At 43.0% G+C, this 23,367-nt stretch overlaps 1 protein-coding gene across 1 annotated transcript in view; it reads left to right on the top strand.

Moving 5' to 3' along the window:
• The window catches only part of LOC115174457 (prospero homeobox protein 1), a 40,961-nt gene extending 23,171 nt beyond the window's left edge, over positions 1–17,790 (top strand). Inside the window, exons 4-5 of the mRNA XM_029732994.1 lie at positions 1,735–1,929; positions 16,561–17,790. Of these exons, the coding sequence (XP_029588854.1) occupies positions 1,735–1,929; positions 16,561–16,746 (381 nt within the window). The 3' untranslated portion in view covers positions 16,747–17,790. The remainder of the gene's footprint in view (positions 1–1,734; positions 1,930–16,560) is intronic.
• The last annotated feature ends 5,577 nt before the right edge of the window (positions 17,791–23,367 follow it).

Below are 23,367 nucleotides of genomic sequence, written 5' to 3'. Positions count from 1 at the left end.
TTTTCCCACTTTCTTTTCTTTTCTTGTAGCCTGAGAGGGGTGGAGAGGCAGGGTGCAGTGCAGGGTAAATGGTGAATGGGGTTAAGTACATGTTTGAGCCCCCTGCGGGCAAGGGAGCTTTAGATGATGACTTAATCGTTTTCCTGGTCAATTATGTGTTTGTGGTCGCTCCCCTCCCAGCCCCGGTTATGATAGGGGGGAGGTCCGGTCCCCCAGGGAAAAGAGTAGCAGACACACGCTCACTCTTTTTTTCTTCTCTCCCTCTGTCTTACTTTATGTCTCTCTTTATTATCTTCTCTCTCTCAGTCCTGCTGTGGTCTTTCTCTCTCTTGTCTTGTATCTCTCTCTCTCTGTTATCATCCTGCCTCCAGACTCCCTGATGTGATATGAATCCCCCTATGCCCCCTTAACTACACTCAACATTGATGTCTTCATCACAGAGCCCAGAAAGCCTTAAAAGAATTGGTTCTGCACAAGAATGTTGCCCTATATACTTTATAATGTCAAATAAAATAAAATCCAATATTATCAGTGTTGGTATTATCATGATGTCAATTAATTATCCAGGTTAAATAAATAACCATAATTTATTAAATAATTATTTTAAGAATTATGATAATTATTACTCAAAATCTCTCTAACCCTTTATCTCTCACAGTTTAACTACCAGAGTTGGGCTCAATTCAGAATTGAATTGAGAATGCCTCCTAAATTCCAATTCAATTCTTGAATTTGAATTGAATTTGATGTAGTAAAAGGGATACAAATAAACATCTTGTACAATTTTCAGGACAAACTCTTCAAATTAATGATCAAGAAAAACAAAACCTGTATGCAAATATTATCCTAAGTTGTTATATTTCATTAATCACCTACATTTTGTGTAATACGGGGTAAATACTAAATTTCCCAGAATGCATTAGTTTAACCTAAAATACATAATTTGAAAATCAAGACAAAATGGCTGCTTGCCACAAAAAGCTTAGAGATGTGATCTGAATAATGTTACTTACCACCCTCATTCACTAACAGGGATTTGGATGCAAGGACTATTGGGCCCAATTGCTGTCATTAGCTTAGCTACATGTTAAGCATCCAGCTGAGTTATAGGGGGGGGGGGGGGGGGGGGGGTAATAGTGGAAATGATCAGTAGTTCTAAGCTCATGATGCATAAACAGTATGAATGATATTCTCCAAGAATCAATGGGTTTACATTATATCTAAAAAGTACATTGCACCAAACAAAATCTTTGCACCAATCACGGATTGTGGCTTTAGAATACATAACACAATAAGGTAGTGTCTAATATGACTGCATTGTTTGTCGAGAAAATATAATTGCCTTTCCACACACTAAGGTTAAAAGACTATATGAACATTGTTTCTAAGTGATATGTTCTTTGGTGCTAGAGAAAAGTGATATGTTCTTTGGTATCTGGAAGTGTGACCTGTTAGATTCAATGAAACACTCATGTTCTATGACTGAGTGGAATTTCGTTGAATTGCACTGAATTAAATTCTACTTCCTGTCACAAACTCAAATTCAATTTCTACATCCTATGAGGTGTGGCCATTCAATTCAAATTTCAATTTATGAGTTGAATTGAGGTTAATTCCAAAATTCTGAATTGATCCCAATCCTGTTAACGACTATAGTGTGTATAATACATTCTAACAGTATTATCATATAATCCTTATTATTAAAGCCTCTCTCCTCTCTCTCCTCTCCCATAGTTTAACCGCTGCATCACGTCCCAGCTCATCAAGTGGTTCAGTAACTTCCGGGAGTTCTACTACATCCAGATGGAGAAGTTTGCCCGGCAGGCTATCAACGACGGTGTCACCGGAGTGGAGGAGATGAGTGTCAGCCGCGACTGTGAGCTCTACCGAGCCCTCAACATGCACTACAACAAGGCCAATGACTTTGAGGTAGAACCGCTTTTAGTGCGACACCCATTTACTGCTGTGCGATCATAGCCTCGCCTGAATACTAATGTGATGCACAGCTTAATAAGGCTAATGTTGTTGAGGTAGGACACCATTAAGTGCGACACTTATTCAGTACTACTCACTACTGATCAGCTCACTCAGTATTTGTTTTTTATGTACAACAAAAGTGTCCTGAGACCAAACATACAGTATACATACACTACCTAGAAAGGGTGAGTTTCCCTTAGTGGACTAGATAGATTTCTTTGACAATTTAAAACACAATACAACCACACGTGCATGTATTTAAAATCAACAAGGATGAATTGTGGTCCTCTTAAATAAATAGTTAAGAAATGAACAAACATAAACATACTGGGTCCATACCTCAGAACATTAGAAAAAGTTTACAGTTTAGCCTGGACCTCATTGGCATCAGCCAATTACAATTGTCGACGTCGTTGCACGTGATAGAACGTTACATTGGAGCTGGTCCCACCAGATAACCTGGTACACGTTAGGCCCATGGTAACCTCACTAGCTGACAATTATACTTTAATTCTACTTGGTCTGTCTCAAGTGTAGAGTGCCAATATTTCAAGATGATGCATCCTTGACTAGGCTACTAGCTACTAACGTTAGAAGTTTTCACATATATGACAAAATCCCACGTTTTTGCTCATCCGTTTCAGATATACTGTACATGTGCTTTTAAGGCAAAAAGATAAAGTAGGTCTATACAACATTTAAGTTGTCATATACTGTCTTCATCATTGCTTCATTGACAGGGCACATTAACTGTGGGTTTGAGCCCCCCTCGCGTCAAGCATTTTTGTTAAGGAAAACACTGTTGGTCCTTGATCCTTGATTAAAATAACCCATATGTGACAAAGTGGATGATTATTATTATGCATATAAAACATTTATGTAATATAGCCTATAGTAGCAACGATTATTTATGTAGCAGTGCCAGTACCTACTGTATGTGTTGGTCTGCAAGAGGGACTCCAACAAGAAGCTCCTCATTAAATGTATTCGTAATCTTAATTTAAAAGGTTTTCGCTACACTTTTCTTCTCAACACACTCAAAAACTATGAACTTATGAACGTAGTTATACATTTCAAAGGGGGGGATCATGTGGGATTCGCACCCTTGCCACAATCTGCGACAAATACGAGGAGCTAACCACTGGGCACAGACATCAGTTCGACGTCTAGTTTTGATTTACATGTGGTTGAGTTCTCAACTAATGTGAATTCAACGTGAATCAACAAAAAAGTTCACATTTTTATTGGATTTAGGTTAAAAGTTGGGTGAAAATAATATGAAATGCCCTTACGGTGATGACTTTTTGCAAATTCAGTTTTTCACGTTGATTCAACGTCATCACATAGTTTTTGGGGGGTTGAAATAACGTGGAAACAATGTTGATTCAACACATTTTTGCCCAGAGGGTAGGGGCTCTACACTGAGGTGTATGACCAATCAGTCGAACAGCTAACATAGCTTTTGACCACGTGCAACTACGTCAAAGATTTGAATTGGCTGATCCGTACTTTGCGACGGAGATCCAGGTTAAACTTAAACTTTTTCTAATGTTTGCAAGTATGTCCTAGTAGGCCTAGGCTACACAGTAGACATAGCCTACTAGGCATACTTGGGTTACACATATAACACATAACAAAACAAAGGACAGGATTACATTGTCATAGTCTAGAGCAGGCCTCCCTCAGTAGATCAGCGATCTCAGGCTCCTAAACTGAGTTAGATGATGGTGATGGAGTTGATGCCAGATGATGGTGATGGAGTTGGCTTGCTGACCCTGATGTCGCCCTCCGCTCAGCCTCTCTGTAGCCTGGACTTGATAGTCCTCCACAACTAACGTGTAGCACCTACTTGGGTGATTCCTCTGCTGCTGCTACAGCGCTAACAGCCCAGCACACATCAGTCCAGAGCAGTCGTCATCCTCCCTATGAGCTCTCTGCCATTTCAGTAATGCAGTCAGGTTTCATTGATCAAGAAGCAACCAGTGCTGAGATGCATATTTTAAATGCAAAAAATAGCTAGCTAGCCGAACCAGACAAGTCAACCTGCAATCAGTCCTGCAACTCCGTGGCTTATCAAAAACAAAAAACGCAAATTAAAAAACACCCTCTCAGAGAGAACTACAGTAAGGGTGTTCTAAAGGCTTATGAAACATGGCAGAACGTCAAGTCCAGCACAATATGCCTTCAATGTCAGCTGACAACAGTCCTTTAAAAGTCTGCAGCTGAGAATGGCCTGAAGTAGTGGGTGTGTGTGTTTTGTTGTTGCTGCATTTCCCAGTGTCCTGCTCACCTCGAAGGGTACAGCCGTCCCTTGGACCGGCCGCCGTGCTGGCAATGCACTTCTCCAGTGTGTGTGTGTGTGCGCATGTGTGTGTGTTTGTGTGTCACTTTCAGGAGGGAAAATCTCACTGTTGTCAAGGTTAAGCGTCCCACTGTTTTTGCAAAAGGAAGAGGGAGAGAGAGAAAAAAGACAGGCAGAGAGGAAGATGGATAGATAGGGGAGTGATGTAGAGGGAGAGCGGGGGAATAGAGAGAAGATGGAAAGGGGGAGAAAAAGGGCAGAGAGAGGGAGAAAGAAGGATAAGAGAAGAGAAAGACAACGCTTTGCGGAGAGTGCCCTTGTGGTAGGGGAATTCTGCAGCGCTCACATTTAAAGTGCCTCTCTCTCCCTCTCCTATGTCCGTTATGTGTCTGTTGGGGCTCTTCTTCTCTCCTCACACCCACACACACACATAAACACACACACACACCTCCCCCATACACTCTTGGCCCTCTTTGGGATTTGAACTACTCTAGGAGGAACAGAAGCACTTCCATATGAAGTCATAAGGCCAAAATGTACAGCATAACAGCAACCCAAGTTCCCCAACTCAAATCAGACAAGACAGACCAGGCATTCTTCTCCTGTACCAGGAAACTAGCCTTGGCCTGGCTTAGGAAACTCTCAATTTACATACATGAATGTAGAAATTTGCAAGCAGACAGAGAGAGGGAGAGGGAGAGAGAGGGAGAGAAAGAGATGGTGCAGGTGAATAAGTCTTCTATTGACTGAGGAGCTGGTACGGGGGTGTGGGGGAGGAGGGTGTAGACGTTTTGCATATTAAGGTTTTTCGCGGCAGGTGTCTGGGAGATATAAGAGCTGATTACAGAGGAGCACAAGAAAAATTTGCCCAGCGATGCAAATACACCACCCCGACACAAACGAACTGCCTTGGCCAGTGTGAAGTCTGCCAGTGCATGCGTGTTTTGTCTGTCTGGTGTGTGTGTGTGTCTGTGTGTGTGTGTGTGTGTGTGCGTGCCTTGTGAGTCAGAGATGTGAGGTGTAGATAGAAATATACTGGATTTGTATCTAGATGCCCCCAAGGAGGAGAAGGAAGGGAAGTGATCTATAGAAAAGGGCCTTGGGTGCATCTAGATACACATCCAGTATATTTCCATCTACACCTTACATCTCTGACTCACAAGACACACACACACACACACAGGTCTGTGTTTTTTCTTGTTTGATGATATTCTGCTCTGTCACTGTGCTCCACTAATACACGCCCGTCTCCCTCTGAGCTCTTCTTTTGTAGTTATTGTTTCCTCTTCTCTTTCATTTCTCTCCCCTCTTTCTTTCTCTCTTCCTTCTGTTGCCTCTCTCCTTTCATTCTTTCTGTTTTCCCCCCATTAGGAAGTTTTTATGGAATAATTGCCACATTCCTTCTGGCACAGTGAACACCAGCTGTAATTAAAGAACCTGTGTTAATTACCTGCCCCAGCTCTCTCTCTCGCTATCCTTTTTTCTCAGCCCTCTCTCTTTCTTTCTTCCCCTCTTCTCTCTTTCATATCTCTTCTCTTTCGCCCCATCATCAAGATACCCCGTCTAACCCCCGTGCTCCTCCCAGATTTGTTCTAACCGTAAAAGTCAAACTCCCCCATTCATAAGGCAACTTTCCTTTCTGTGCTTCCCTGACACCCCAAAACATCAAAACGCTTTCTCTTCCTCTCTGTCGCCCTCTCTTCTATATCTCTCAATTTCCTATCCCCCTTTCATAAGGCTGAATGGTGGGGGGTGATAAATGGAATGGTGGGAGAAAAAGTGTCAGAAATAGAGACAGAGAGAGTAGGGGTGGGGGGCGATGAAGATACATTTTTATGATGGCTCAGGGAACGTCTCATATTTCCATAAGAGGGACTAGGCCAAGTTTCCATTGTCAGTGGCCTCCCTCCCACATCACACACACACGCACGGGGACACACCCTACAGAGCATTTAAAGGAGGAAGTCCCTATGATCTCTGTCTTTAGAGAGTGAAGTACCAATGACAACACACACACACACACACACACTCATCTTCAAGGTATCATGTGTCCACCCTTACCAGCTACTCCCTCGTATTGGAAAGACGTCTCTCACTACTTTTGTCTCTTTTCCTCTTTTGTCTATCCATCCGTCTGTCATCCCTCTGTTTGAATTGATACGGCCCTCCCACGGTTTGTACTCTCTCATAGCCAAGGGGTTTTCTGTTCATCAACGACAAAATCCCCAAGTTATAGAAAACTTTATTGTCCGTTCAAGTGAAACTTGGCTTTACCTCTTTCCTCTAAATCGCTCCTTCCTTCTCCCTTGTATCCATCCCTATCTCTTCTCCATCTCTCTCTCCAGTCCCTGTCCATTAATGGTGCCTTAAGAGAGGCTAAGACCAGATGCTGTCTTGAGACCATAAGGTTTTATCTGCACAAAGCATAGTTCTGAGATATTGAGCATTACAGTTTTCAAATTCCAGATCTCAGAAAGGTTTTGTAGTGAATTTTTCTTTCATAACCCATTAAGGTCATCTGTCGCAGCGGCCGGCTGTGACAGAGCCTGGACTCGAACCAGGATCTCTAGTGGCACAGCTAGCACTGCGATGCAGTGCCTTAGACCACTGCACCACTCGGGAGCCCCCCCTTCCTTCTTTCTAGTCTCATCATCAACTATATTAATACATTTTCATCTCACATTTTTTTAAGCAATAGTTCCCTAACATGACAAATACACTATATCCTTGCTAAAGCTTAGCTCTGGATGAGTAAACTGATATATTGGTCTGGTCTCTGACACCCAAAGTCAATAAATTACTTGCTAGTTGTCAATACAATGTGGTAAGTTTATAATTTTTGTGAATACCCCTTCGATGGGGGTTTTCATATTCACATAAAACAAGACAAAATGCCTCTCCTAAGGCACCTGTATTTATTTGTTTCTACCATAAAGAGCATAAAGAGCATTCTTCTCAAAAAGTGGTGAAAAAAAACTAAGTATTTTAAAAGAGGACCAGAACCTATGATATGAATAATCAAAGACTTGGGACTGTAAGGTTCTATCTGCAAAATGTAGTTTTGAGATGAGTATTTTTCAAGTCCCAGATATCAGAAATGTTTTGTGATGCCTTCCTCTTTCATGACTCAATAAGTATATCACCTTACATACAATTATGTTGGATTGACAACCCAGCATTGTGCGATTGGATTGCAGATGGAATCTTTTAGCTCCAAGTTAAAAGGTGTTTGCACCGATTTAAAAAAAATGTTTCATCTTACATTTACTCAAAACTCTCACATGTAAAGGACCACCTAAATAGCACTCTATGTGAATAACACATTTTTGTCAGACTTATAGTCCCAAGGTCAGGGTCGCTCCAACTGCCGTGCCCCATAGCACTGCTTAAGCTTCACATCTCCTTCCCCTTTGCTCCCTCACTCTCCTCTCCTCCCTGTTGGGGCCAAATTTGCTCTCTTCCAGGAGGGTAATGCCTGTCCTCTTCCCTTCTGTCGGTCTCATTCTCTCATTCCTCTCTGGTACACAGCGGGTGTGTTTGGTGTGGTGTGTGTGTGTGGTGTGGTGTGTTTGTGTGTGTGGGTCATCTCCCTGACCTGCATTTAACCCTGGGGGCTGTGGGGTTGAAAGGTCATGTCCAGTGGACACAGAGCAGACACACACAGGTGTAGTGTCTTCAATAAAAGCCTTGTGTGTGTGTGTGTGTGTGTGTGTGTGTGTGTGTGTGTGTGTGTGTGTGTGTGTGTGTGTGTGTGTGTGTGTGTGTGTGTGTGTGTGTGTGTGTGTGAAAAATAAATAGACAGATACAAAGAGAGAGAGAAATTTGACATGTTTCTGGCAGGCATACTGTAGTGTCTAATAGAGAACAGTAATGATGACCTGAGGAGAGCAAGGAGGAGCAACACTCTAATCAGCCTGTAAGGCTCACACTTATTTATATCTTCATTATCCTGGTTTCACAATGTGTTACTGTAACTGGCACTGTAGGTTGCTGTGAGAGTATGTGACAAAAATGGTTTTAGCTGTTAACCTTGCAGACTTTAGTTTAAGGCACCAAAACAGTATTAGCAATCTCTGTGTTAATAGCCTCTAGTAGAAAGGGGAAAGAAAGAGGGTAAAGAATGAAGGAGAGAAGAGAGCTGCAGGTCACTCTTCACTGAGTGCCCTGCAGCTTTAATGCCTCTGTTTGAAAAATATGGCAGGTCCCGTCTTTAGTGTGCATGTGACCGTGTGTGTATGTTTGTGTGTGTGTCAAAGGAAGCCACTTAATTTTCTGAGTGCTTATTAAATGAGCAGAACTGTGCTTGAAGCCTGGAGCACCAGGGATGGGGTAGACTTACTTAATGGGACCCCCTTGTGGTCTGACTTCTCTTGTCTCACACACACACACACACACACACACACACACACACACACACACACACACACACACACACACACACACACACACACACACACACACACAAAAACACACACACACACACACACACACACACACACACACACACACACACACACACACACACACACACACACACACACACACACTTCATACTCCATAGCCATATACTAAATTAGAAGAACTGCATACTCCACTCCATTTGATCCTTTATTATCTTCCTCCCCTCCCCTCTCCCCTTCTTCTGTCCCCTTTTTCCCCCAACCTTCTGTCCCTGGTCACCTTGTGAGGGGCAGCCTGCCTTGTGGCACAGCTGCTGATTATGTCATTATTCCTGGACATTTTCAGTGTGTGTGTGTGACTAATGAAGCATGGCAAAGGGACCAATGCCAGAATAACCAGGGTGTGCATCAGAGCTGCAGATGTGTCAAAGACCCCCCCTTACACACACACACACACACACACACACACACACACACACACACACACACACACACACACACACACACACACACGTCCCATTTCCCAGTCAAATGATTGCCAACTCAATACCCCCTCCAATCTGCAACATTATTCCCTTTCTCTCTCATCCACCCTTCCTTCCTTTCTCCCTAATTCCCCTCCTCCTCTCTGCTCCTTACTGCCCCATCTTTGTCAACCCGCCCGCCCACCCACACGCTCCTTCGCCCTGGCTCTTCTATTCTTCCAATCTCTCCTCCTCCCCTCCCTCCATTCTCTTCCTCACCAGATGTCCCTGTCCTATCTTCCAGATTCCCTCTTTATTTCCGCCTCCTGGTCTCTCTCTGGGAGCTTGCCTGGCTTACTGATATAAGAGGCCCCAACACACCACTCCCTAACCCCCATTTAGATCACCGGCTGGGTCTCTGCTGGGGTGGGGAGCATATCAAATAGATAATGAAATGTGTGCTGTGTGTTTCAGTCAGAGAGGATTGTGCCTTTTGCTCATCTTAATAGACATTAATGAGAGAGCACAAAAGCTAGAGTTGCATTTCACTCCTGTATTGCAGTACTAGTGTTCCTTGAATTTTGCAGTTGTGTTTTGTAGATTACAACATACATGAAGAGGTTTTTCATGATGGACAGGTCTCTCTGACTAGCCTACTACCCATCTGGAGAGAGTTAATGAGGAGGGGAGGGGATAAGAGAGATGTCAGATAAGGCCCTGATATGATTGGGGGGATGAGGGAAAGCAGTGATGGGAGTTTGTCAGCAGCGTCTTCGACACTGTCCCGTCCTTCACTCCCTGCCTGTGGGACACCTTGAGAAACACACAGATGACGCTAGCCAAGTGTTTTCTCCTACAAGGAAAAACACACGATGCAGCAGCCAAATGCAGGAAGGCATCAGCCCCTCAAGGCTGCAGCTAAGGCCCCAAGGCCACCTCCACCCTACCACTATCAGTACTTTAAGGAGCGTATTTACACAGCTTTCAGGTTGGTTTCCCCTTCTCCTCTCTTTCCTTTTCTTTCTTTTCCTTTCATTTAATGTCCTTCTCTTCTCTCCTCTCCTCTTGGACTCTTCCAATGCCATGGCATTGTCTTATCAGCTGAAGTGGGGTGGCGGGAGAAAGACAGGGAGGAAGGGGGAGATATGGGCATCGGTTCTGTTTGCCCAAATTGACAGTGCAGTCCAAGAGGTTATCAAAACCGTTGCAGATAATTGATTGAAGTTTTACTCAACAAAGATCTTATATTTTCTTAAGTTAAGATTCTGTTTCCCTGCTGAACAGTTTCCAACATCAACCATTCAGAATTTGAAGCTGGTAAAATGTTGAAAGAAATTGTGTTCCATTGTCAGAGCTCAACCTCCACAGAATTCCGTGTATAGTAAAATCCCAGATTGGCCCTCAGCCAAAGCGAAAGACATGGGAAGCATTCCTATTCCCAGGCCGGAAGCAGGTTAGGAATTACAGTGGCTTGCGAAAGTATTCACCCCTCTTGGCATTTTTCCTATTTTGTTGCCTTACAACCTGGAATTAAAATACATTTTTTGGGGGTTTGTATCATTTGATTTACACAACATGCCTACCACTTTGAAGATGCAAAATATGTTTTATTGTGAATCAAACAAGAAATAAGACAACAAAACAGAAAACTTGAGCGTGCATAACTATTCACCACCCAAAGTCAATACTTTGTAGAGCCACCTTTTGCAGCAATTATAGCTGCAAGTCTCTTGGGGTATGTCTCTATAAGCTTGGCACATCTTTCCACTGGGATTTCTGCCCATTCTTCAAGGCAAAACTGCCCCAGCTCTTTCAAGTTGGATGGGTTCCGCTGGTGTACAGCAATCTTTAAATCATACCACAGATTCTCAATTGGATTGAGGTCTGGGCTTTGACTAGGCCATTCCAAGACATTTAAATGTTTCCCCTTAAACCACTCAAGTGTTGCTTTAGCAGTACGCGTAGGGTAATTGTCAGGCTGGAAGGTGAACCTCCGTCCCAGTCTCAATTCTCTGGAAGACTGAAACAGGTTTACCTCAAGAATTTCCCTATATTTAGCGCCATCCATCATTCCTTCAATTCTGACCAGTTTCCCAGTCTCTGCCAATGAAAAACATCCCCACAGCATGATGCTGCCACCACCATGCTTCACTGTGGGGATGGTGTTCTCGGGGGGTGATGTGAGGTGTTGGGTTTGCACCAGACATAGTGTTTTCCTTGATGGCCAAAAATCTCAATTTTAGTCTCATATGACCAGAGCACCTTCTTCCATATGTTTGGGGAGTCTCCCACATGCCTTCTGGCGAACACCAAACATGTTTGCTTTTTTAATTTAAATTTGTATTTATTTTTTATTTAATCAATGACTTTGTTATGGCCACTCTTCAGTAAAGCCCATTTCTGTGGAGTGTATGGCTTAAAGTGGACAGATACTCCAATCTCCCCTGTGGAGCTTTGCAGCTCCTTAAGGGTTATCTTTGGTCTCTTCGTTGCCTCTCTGATTAATGACCTCCTTGCCTGGTCTGTGAGTTTTGGTGGGCGGTCCTCACTTGGCAGGTTTGTTGTGGTGCCATATTCTTTCAATTTTTTTATAATGATTAAATGGTGCTCCGTGGGATGTTCAAAGTTTCGGATATTTCTTTAGAACTCAACCCTGATCTGTTCTTCTCCTCAACTTTGTCCCTGACTTGTTTGGCGAGCTCCTTGGTCTTCATGGTGCCGCTTGCTTGTTGGTTCCCCTTGCTTCGTGGTGCTGCAGACTCTGGGGCCTTTCAGAACAGGTGTATATGTACTGAGATCATGTGACACTTAGATTGCACACAGGTGGACTTTATTTCACTAATTATGTGACTTCTGAAGGTAATTGGTTGCACCAGATCTTATTTAGGGGCTTCATAGCAAAGGGGGTGAATACTTATGCACACACCACTATTCAGTTTTTAATTTTTTGTAATTTTTTGAAACATGTAATTTTTTTCATTTCAATTCACCAATTGAAAATATTTTGTGTATGTCCATTACATGAAATCCAAATAAAAATCCATTTTAATTACAAGTTGTAACGCAACAAAATAGGAAAAACACCAAGGGGGATGAATACTTTTGCAAGGCACTGTAACCCAGGGGAACTCAGAGCATGTGGGCTCTGTGTGTGGTGTGCTTCTTTCAAGGCTAGCCCAGCACACACAGTGCTTATCTTCTAGGTTCTCTTTTTGTTTGTCCAGCGCTGAGCAAATAGAAGCTGCAATACATCTCCTGACAGTTCCCAAAGGCAGGCATAAAACACGCTGGCCAAACAAACACTATACCCTGAGTCACCTAGAGGAGCTTTCTCAGGCTTTGCAGAACACAGATTCCCGCCCCTTGAACAGTAGTGGATTTAGGCCCCCTGGCTGGCTACCTTTCTGCTGTTGGTTTAAGCAGTCTTAAGACAGCCTGGATGATGTTGTGTGAATATCCCCCAGCAAGCAGTCTAGGAGCTGCCATTGTCCTCTGCCATATTTTATTACCTCATCAAAAAAAGAGGAAATCCGATTCCCCCTTTCTGCAAGAGAGCTTATCCCGCTGTCTCAAAGCAAGCTGTCATGAGAGAGAGAGAAGGGGAAAGAGAGACAGAGAGAGAGAGAATGAGAGAGGAAGGGGTGAGTAAGGGAGACAGAGGATGAATGAGAGTGATTAAAATGCCTCATCTGTGCCGCTTGTCCATGGAACCCCCTCGTTTTCTCATCTCACCCCCTCCATCCTCAGTAGGGGGGGAATAGGTCCACTTCTCCTTCATCAATATTTACTACCCTAACAGCAGGACTTGGGTTGGGCCATGGAGGGGGAGAGGTGGAGGGTGAGCGACATGCGTGTGTGAGAGGGTACACAGCAGGATGAATGAATGCTGGGTAAAATATTACAGCTTTCATTGTCACCAAACAACTCTCTTGCGCTTTTTTGTCCTTCCTTTCTCTGGCTCCCCCTCTCTCCTCTTCTCCTACTCTCCTCCTCTCATATTGTGTTATACTGGGCAAGAGCAGCATAATATCGCTTTACATGAATGCTCTTGTTTTGGACACTCTCTCACTGCCCCCCCCTTCTCTCCGTGGACAGTGTGAGGCAGTACCAAAATATTTATTCCATTTACATTAGTCTGATGTCTTCACCAGCAGAAAGGGAACACAGTGCATTGTGTGTATGTGCGTGTGGGACTCAGAGAGGTCAGCATCAGATGCGATGTTCCTCTTTCATTCAGTCAGTTACCCTGCTTGCCTTTCTCAGTCCCCCCATCAAATGCGATGTTCCTCTTTCTTTCAGTCAGTCACCCTGCTTGCCTTTTCTCACTCTCTCACTGCCCCCCCTCTCTACCTTTATTCTGCTATCACCAATGCTTCTGGAACAAAGGTCCAACAGCTGACCCAAGGAAGGAGGGGGGATGGAGAGGGGGACACAACAGTTAGAGCTCTCTGCTGGCCACGACAAGCAGGCAGCTCGTAAGCACACACACACACACGATGACAGACAAAGGGCTCAGGGACAAGAATAACTCTCTCTCTCGCTCTCTTGCTCCTGCTTCTCTCTCTCTCTCTCTCTCTCTCTCTCGCTCCGTCTCCACTCTCTCAGTCAAGAGGATCTGAAATACCAATACCCTTTTCTGCTTGACATTGCCTTCTCCTTGCAGTCAGCATTTTGCTGTCCTTTTATAGTCAAAACATCAGGAGAAATTCCATGTAGGAATATTCTTAGTAATACGGCACTCCCTGCGTCTCGTACTGCACAGGACCGCTGCCTGCCTGTTTGCCTGCCAACCAGTCTGGTGTCTATAGGGGACACAGTCTCCTGCCATCCAGTTTATTGTGTCACTGTGTTTCATAGGTGACACCAGGCCAAACACTGATTTATTTTAATTTTATTGTGTCGTAAAAGTGTTATCCATTAGTAAGATATGGTGTTTTGTACAGTAGGTTGTATTGACTGCTGTTAGCCCTAGATGGCACACATTTACTGAATCTGCACACATACATTCACACACTGTATTTTTTCTCTCACTTTTCTCATACGTACACTTTCTTATTCACGATTCACCTTTTCACACAAAGAGCAGTGGACATACACACGTGCGTGCACACGCACAAAACACACACACACACTCCATCACACTGAGGGGGGTGTTTGATTGTCCTATGCCTGTGTGTGTGTGTGTGTGTGTGCGCGCGCGCGCGTGTGTGTGTATGTGTGTCTGTGTGTGTCTGTGTGTGTGTTCCGGTGGCCACTAACCTTGCTGTGTCCTGACGCTCCTGATGAGTACCTGCAGGACACAGTAGGAGAGGAGCGGAGTGCGCACTGTCAGGGGTTTGGGTAAGCTGCCAGGTGTGTGTGTGTCTGCCCGCATGTCTGCCTGTGTGTGTGTGTGTGTGCGTGTTTGTTAACGTGTGTGTGTGTGTGTGTGTGTGTGTGTGTGTGTGTGTGTGTGTGTGTGTGTGTGTGTGTGTGTGTGTGTGTGGCTGCAGAGGGAGGCAGGCAGGGAGACAGTCAGCATTAACCAAGCAGGTGACCCCTGAATCCTGCATTGCTCTGGGGCTTTGAGTGAAGGAGAGAGGTTCAGCCAAATACACCAGGGCTGTGTGTGTGTGCATGTGTGTCTGTGTGTGTGTGTGCGTACATGCTCGTGTGTGTGCATGTGTACACGCTCGTGTGTGTGCATGTGTGTCTCTCTCTCACAGTTTGAGATGTGTCATCTTCTTGGTTCAATCAGGTGTGTGTGTATGTGTGTGGACGTGCATGTGTGTGTGCTCCTACACATGTGTATGTGTGCTGGCTTGGGGTAAAGTGTCACAGATCTTTTCCAGACAAATAATCTCTATGGTGTCAATGAGCTTTGCCGTTATGGACACTAAAGAGCCTGTGTGTCTGTGTGTTCCCAAAGCATTTAGTACTACTTCCTCTTTTCAGGCTGTTGTGTGGGGTCATATTTACAGTACACTCATAAAGACGTCTTTCTGAAGCTTGGGAGCGAAGGGGGGAGGAGGAGGGTGGGTTATAAACCTGAGAATTTGCAAGAAATAAGCCATTATAAGTCACAACACTATATTTCAATGGATTTTTTTAGGAAGTAGCAACTAAAGAGACAGGTGATACACAATGTTACAGAACACCACAGGGCTTCTCAATACAGCCACAAACTCAACCCTTTATTGTTGTGATAACGGTGTGTTACTGTAAATGATACAATTACTTTCTACCACACTACCGTAATTTCCGGACTATTGAGCACACCTGAATATAAGCCGCACCCACTGAATTTAAAAAAATAATATTATTTTGAACATAAATGAGCCGCAGGTGCCTACCGGTACAATGAAACAAATTAACTTTACACAGGCTTTAACGAAACACGGCTTGTAACAAAAAATAAATAGGCTTTAACGAAACACGGCTTGTAACAAAAAAATTATAATTAGCAGTAAGCTTTAGTTGTCTTTTTGCACTGAGTCAATTCCTAACGCTGCTGTTTCCAACGTCTTATCATCGATTCATTAAGACCAAGCTCCCGTGCAGCAGCTCTATTTCCTTTTCCAACAGCCAGATCAATCGCCTTCAACTTGAAAGCTGCATCATATGCATTTCTCCGTGTCTTTGCCATGATGAGGGTGACAAAATGACTACCGTAATCAGAATGATGGGAAGTTTGAGAGCGCTCGATTTAATCAAAACAGTAAACAAAAAAGTTGTTTGACCTTAACCCGTTCGGCAATTTCATTGGTCTAATGAAAGCTTCATGCCGCCAAAAAACTGAGCACGTCACAGAATGTGTGTTTTTTTTTTTTGAAAAAAATAATTGAAAGCGGGAAAAATCCATATATTAGCCGCGTCATTGTTTAAGCCGCGAGGTTGAAAGCGTGGGAAAAAAGTTGCGGCTTATAGTCCGGAAATTACGGTACTACTCTCACCTAAGTTGTGATATAAAATACTTTTTGATACGTTTTAATAATCGTATTATTAATGGAAGGTCTGATAATATTATAATATATTATTAGGTATTATATACTTACGCAATAAGGCTTGAGGGGGTGTGGTATATGGACAATATTCCACGGCTAAGGACTGTTCTTATGCTCGACGCAACGCGCAGTGCCTGGGTACAGCCCTTGGCCGTGGTATAATGGCCATATACCACAAAACCCAGAGGTGCCTTATTGCTATTATAAACTGTCTACTAACATAATTAGAACAGTAAAAATAAATATTTTGCCATACCAGTGGTATATGGTCTCATATACCACGGCTTTCATAATGTTACAGTTCATACATATATTCAATGTATGTGGCAGTCATCAGACCCAGAACTATGGTGTTGCTATCACCATGCTCCAACGAAACAAACCATCAGGAGAACCTAAACTAACGCCCCCTGTCTTCTCTCTGTTTGGTGCAGGTTCCAGAGCTGTTCCTGGAGGTGGCAACGATCACGCTGCGTGAGTTTTTCAATGCCATTGTGGCAGGCAAAGACGTGGACCCATCCTGGAAGAAGGCCATCTACAAGGTGATCTGCAAGCTGGACAGCGAAGTGCCCGAGGTCTTTAAGTCGCCCAACTGTCTCCAGGAGCTCTTACACGAGTAACCTATCATGACCTGCCTTCACCCCCCGCCCGACACTTTGTGCTTTTTTTGATTTTCATGTTTTTATTTATTTATTTATTTATATCAGATTTTCTTGCTTTTTTGGAATGTATGAAGTATGAAGTTGCATTCCTCCCAATCTGAAGCCTACTGGGCTGTCCAAGTTATCTAGCTATTGTGTTGTTGTTATTATTATTATTAATTTCATCATGACTATGATTATTATTAGTTTTTTTTTTATTATTCTGCTGATCTGAAAATACTTTGATCCTATTGAGCAGGGGTGTCAAACTCATTTGATGGAAGGCCTAGTGTCTGCGGGTTTTTGTTTTTTTCTTTCATTTAAGCCCTAGACAACCAGTTGTGGGGAGTTCCTTACTAATTAGTGACCTTAATTCATCAATCAAGTACAAGGGAGGAGCGAAGATCCGCAGATACTCGGCCCTCCATGGATTGTGTTCAACACGTGCTATTTGGTGGTTGGACTGTGTGAAACCTGATCTATCTGCCCTGATGTAATAGAAACGCTAAATAGGGGTTCTCACTATGCCCAGGCAAGGGCTTCCCACTACCCTGTACCCTACCTACTCTTAGGATGACCCTACAATGCTAGTGCGGTCACCAATAGATTTTAGCCACTACACTACAAAAGGGGAGAGGGGTCCTCAATAGGCTCTCCCCACTATGCGAGGTGACTCCCCAATAGGTGCCCAATACAATGGATGTCCCACGGATGACAACACTACACTACGCTTTATTAACTACTGAACTCTACTGTAATACTAGTACTGGTCTGTATTGGTATACTGGAACTGGACTGCTATCAGTCATCTACTGAGCTCGACCATGATACTTTGAAGTGTGCTTTCTGTGATTAGGACATTGTGTTTATTGGGTGTATATTATTAATATTATTATTCCTGTTGTCATTGTTGTTTTTATTATCATTATTATTTGTCATCATTGCTTGATACAGATTGGCACTTCCAGATTTGTCCCTTGACAACGTTACAGAAAATAAATTATTATTATTATTCCAAAAGAGTATAAATTCTCTACATATAATTACTTTGCTCTCAGCAATTTGGGCAAAAACCTCTTGCTCATTTTCATATCCCTCATCCCCTCCTCTTTCTGTTTGTGTAGGTCCACGTTTTGTTTGAACTTCTCTGCTGATAGGGAAGACACTGGAGAGAGAGTAGGCTTCAGTCCTGGGGCTCAAGTAAATACACAAGGGGGAGTCTTAACCCTAAGCTCTGCACAAATAGAAAACATTGCTGTAAAAGGTGTTGGTTTGGAAGAGCACATGGTGCAATCAGTGGCAGTGCACAAATACAGAGGTGTGTGGGGCAGTGACAGACACACACACACACATACAAGTATACACAAACACACATAGAAACATGCAGCTTGTGACCTTTTGATATTAAGACAGACTAGTTAATGCTTGAGTTTATGACTTATTGTTTCAAGGCTGAATTTCCACGTTTACTCCAGCATTGAAACATCAAAGGAGTTCATGTTATCTTAATACATTTATGGGCCATTCACTAAGGATTACATCATTCATTCATTTGTTCCTACATACATTACCAGTCAAAAGTTTGGACACACCTACTCATTCAAGAGTTTTTCTTTATTTTTACTTTTTTATACATTGTAAAATAATAGTGAAGACATCACAGCTATGAAATAACACATATGGAATCATGTAGTAACCAAAAAAGTTTTAAAGATATCAAAATATATTTTATATTTGAGATTCTTCAAAGTAGCCACCCTTTGCCTTGATGACAGCTTTGCACACTCTTGGCATTCCCTCAACCAGCATCACCTTGAATGCTTTTCCAACAGTCTTGAAGGAGTTCCCACATATGCTGAGCACTTATTGGCTGGTTTTCCTTCACTCTGCGGTCCAACTCATCCCAAACCATCTCAATTTGTTTGAGGTCGGGTGATTTGCTCCCGACTGGAGCAGCTGTCTAAGACACTGCATCGCAAATCAAATTGAATTTGTCACATGCGCCGAATACAACAGGTGTCGACCTTACAGTGAAATACTTACTTACAAGCCCTTAACCAACAATGCAGTTTTAAGAAAAATAAGTGTTAAGTAAAATATAAATAAGTAAAATATTATTAAAGAGTATAAAATAACAGTAGCGAGGCTACTATATACAGGGGGTACCAGTACAGAGTCAATGTGTAGGGGCACAGGTTAGTCGAGGTAATTGAGGTAAAATGTACATGTAGGTTGAGTTCAAGTGACTATGCATAGATAATAAACAGAGAATAGCAGCAGCGTAAAAGTGTGTGTGTGTGTGTGGGGGGGGGGGCAATGCAAATAGTCTGGGTAGCCATTTGATTAGTTGTTCAGAAGTCTTATGGCTTGGGGTTAGAAGCTGTTAAGAAGCCTTTTGGACCTAGACTTGGAGCTCCGGTACCGCTTGCCGTGCGGAAGCAGAGAGAACAGTCTATGACTAGGGTGTCTGGAGTCTTTGACAATTTTTGGAGTCCTGGGCGGCAGGAAGCTTGACCCCAGTGATGTACAGGATGCTATCAATGGTGCAGCTGTAGAACTTTTTAAGGATCTGAGGATCCATTCCAAATCTTTTCAGTCTCCTGAGGGGGAGTAGACTTTGTCGTGCCCTCTTCACAACTTTCTTGGTGTGTTTGGACCATGATAGTTTGTTGGTGATGTGGACACCAAGGAACTTGAAGCTCTCAACCTGCTCCACTACATCCCCGTTGATGAGAATAGGGGTGTGCTCAACCCTCCTTTTCCTGTAGTCCACAATCATCTCCTTTGTCTTAATCACGTTGAGGAAAATGTTGTTATCCTGGCACCACACGCCCAGGTCTCTGACCTCTTCCCTATAGGCTGTCTCATCGTTGTCGTGTCGTCTGAAAACGTAATGATGGTTCGTGAACAGAGTGAACAGGGAGTACAGGACGGGACTGAGCACACACCCCTGAGGGACTCCTGCGTTGAGAATCAGTGTGGCAGATGTGTTGTTACCTAACCTTACCACCTGGGGGGTGACCCATCAGGAAGTCCAGGATCCAGTTGCAGAGGGAGGTGTTTAGTCCCAGGGTCCTAGCTTAGTGATGAGATTTGAGGGAACTTATGGCATTGAACGCTGAACTGTAGTCAATGAATAGCATTCTCACTTATGTGTTCCTTTTGTCCAGGTGAGAAAGGGCAGTGTGGAGTGCAAGATTGCATCATCTGTGTATCTGTTGGGGCGGTATGCAAATTGGAAAGGGTCTAGGGTTTCTGGGATAATGGTGTTTATGTGAGCCATGACCAGCCTTTCAAAGCACTTCATGGCTACAGACGTGAGTACTACGGGTCGTTAGTCATTTAGGCAGGTAAACTTAGTGTTCTTGGGCACAGGGACTATGGTGGTCTGCTTGAAACATGTTGGTATTACAGACTCAGTCAGGGACAGGTTGAAAATGTCAGGGAAGACACTTGCCAGTTGGTCAGCGCATGCTCGGAGTAAACATCCTGGTAATCTCAGTGTTAGAGGTGTCACTACAGACCATGGTTTGATCCCCGGCTGTATCACAACCGGCCTTGTCGGTAGTCCCATAGGGCGGCGCACAATTGGTCCAGCGTCGTCCTGGTTAGGGAGGGTATGGCCAGTGTAGGCCTTCATTGTAAAATAAGAATTTGTTCTTAACTGACTTGCCTAGTTAAATAATGGTTAAATAAAAAAATTATAATAATAAAAATTGTGGCGGCAAGGTCATCTGATGCAGCACTCCATCACTCTCCTGGAGCCTGGAGGTGTGTTGGGTCATTGTCCTGTTGTTAAACAAATTATAGTCCCACTAAGCTCAAACCAGGTGGGATGGCGTATCACTGCATAATGCTGTGGTAGCCATGCTGGTTAAGATGTCCTTGAATTCAAAATAATTCGCAGACAGCATCACCAGCAAAGCACCCCCACACCATCACACCTCCTCCTCCAAGCTTCATGGTGGGAACCACACATGCGGAGATCATCCGTTCACCTACTCTGTGTCTCACAAAGACACGGCGGTTGGATCCAAAAATCTAAAATTTGGACTCAGACCAAAGGACAGATTTCCACCAGTCTAATGTCAATTGCTCATGTTTCTTTGCCCAAGCAAGTCTCTTCTTATTATTGGTGTCCTTTAGTATTAGTTTCTTTCCAGAAGTTCGACCATGAAGGCCTGATTCACGCAGTCTCCTCTGAACAGTTGATGTTTAGATGTGTCCGTTATTTGAACTCTGTGAAGCATTTATTTGGGCTGCAATTTCTGAGGCTGGTAACTCTAATGAACTTATCCTCAGCAGCAGAGGTAACTCTGGGTCTTCCTTTCCTGTGGCGGTCCTCATGAGAGCCAGTTTCACAAGAGCGCTTGATGGGTTTTGCGACTGAACTTGAAGAAATGTTCAAAGTTATTGAAATTTTCCAAATTGACTGACCTTCATGTCTTAAAGTAATGATGGACTGTAATTTCTCTGCTTATTTGAGCTGTTCTTGCCATAATATGGACTTGGTCTTTTACCAAATGGGCTATCTTCTGTATACCACCGCTGCCTTGTCACAACACAACTGATTGGCTCAAACGCAATTCCACAAATTAACTTAGGCACACCTGTTAATTGAAATGCATTCCAGGTGACTACCTCATTCCAGGTTGAGAGAATGCCAAGAGTGAGCAAAGCTGTCATCTATACAAAGGGTGGCTACTTTGAAGAATCTTAAATATCAAATATATTTTGATTTGTTTAAAACATTTTTGGTTACTACATTATTCCATGTGTTATTTCGTAGTTTTGATGTCTTCACTATTCTTCTACAATGTAGAAAATAGTACAAATAAAGAAAAACCCTGAAATGAGTAGGTGTGTCCGAACTTTTGACTGGTACTGTACATCGTTTGCGATAGTGTGTAGATAAAAGTGAAGGTATAAATGTTTTCTTTAACAGTCCTATGAGGTAACAGGAGCTACTTAAAGCTACTTGTGGTTATAATCAGGGATGAAATGGCATGCAATGGTGCTTAAATCCCAGAGAAACTAAACTATAATTATTAGGTAATAATTAGGTTTTTACCATTAACAGTACCGTTTACTTTAATACCAAGTAAATGTTGGACCTTAAAAGGACTGTAAAATAAGGCCCCAGTTATGTCTGTAATGATTGCTTTTTGCAGTGGAGTTTTTCTCAACAGCATAAAAACGTGTTAATTCTGTGAGGAAGCTAGTTACAAACTAAGAGGATGCAACATGAAGCTACTATCCAAGCAAATTAAAAGTTTATATAATTTTTTACTACAACAGCACTGTACTACTCTGTGATGGAATACTTTTTTTGAAGATATATAGCTAGGTAAATAAATAGATGGCTTGCTGAATATTAGAGAGAGGAGATATGAAATCAAATCACATTTTATTGGTCAAATACATATGGTTAGCAGATGTTATTGTGAGTGTAGTGATATGCTTGTTGCAAAGTTTCTTAAGGACTAGAAGCGAGGCAGCCCTCTCTGTCAGTGCCATACTGTAGGTAATGGGAGGGAGGAGGAGAGGGATATTTTCCTGACCATGTCAACTAACCAGAAAAAAACTCATAGTATGGCTATAGCCTAAAACTGGGGCATAGAATCTTGCCTTGTCAAGTCACAATGTAAGGAAAAAACGGAGAGAAAAATAGACACACAGATGTTCAGAAATTGTATGTACACAGACACGTTTCTCCTCCAATATCCTCCTCTCTTCTCTTCTTCTCTGTATCATTAATCTGGCTTAACACTAGCTGCTCCCTTTCTTCCTGAACAATACAAGGTTCAGGAAGTTCACCACTCAGCCTAGGGGGAAATGTATAACCTCGCAAAGACCTGAGACAAAGACTCTGCCCATGATACAGAATAATTGTATTAGTTCTTATGCCTAGTTTATTCAGTAATTGATACATTAATATATATATATACACCATTCCTTGATTTATTTCCAGTGAAATACATTAACATTCAATATTTAGCTTTTTGTTTTGATCAGTTTTTTTTATCTAGTTGAATCCCGTTATCCTGTTTTGTTTGAAGCTGCCTGCTCTGGCTTTGTTACTGATACAATATAGTTAGTAGTAGTTCCTTGACCTTCGATAAGTACATTCTAAGCACTGAAAGATCACACACTGTATGTATGTGTATATGTATGTGTGTGCGCGTGTGTGTAATATGTGTGTGTGCTTACTTGTCATTGCCCCCAGCCACATCGGCTTTGGTTCGCTGTATGTCACAAAATATCCAAAGAAGCAGCTTGCTTAACCTGCTGACTTGTAAAGGCGACACATAGCGTTTGAAAAAAGGAGGAGAGAAAGACAGAGAGCTACTCCCTTCATTATGTTCACCCACAGACACTGTTCTTCTTAAGATCCAATCCCTGAGAGAGGCCAGGAGAGGGATTTCTCATTGAGGGGATGGGTTTGTCTTAGAGTCTCAAGGCACCAGCCAACGGCTTAACAGAGCCTGTAACACAAGACAAAGGAGAGGAAGGACACTTGTATCTGATACATGGAATAATATCCCCCTCCCTCCCCTCCTACAACCCCACCCTAAAAAGTTGTTCCTGTGCTTTGTGCAG

Source organism: Salmo trutta, chromosome 35, assembly GCF_901001165.1.
Source record: "Salmo trutta chromosome 35, fSalTru1.1, whole genome shotgun sequence".
Classification (NCBI taxonomy): Eukaryota; Metazoa; Chordata; class Actinopteri; order Salmoniformes; family Salmonidae; genus Salmo; species Salmo trutta.
The sequence above is the reverse complement of the archived record's forward strand: the minus strand, read 5'-3'. Positions and strand labels throughout refer to the sequence as shown.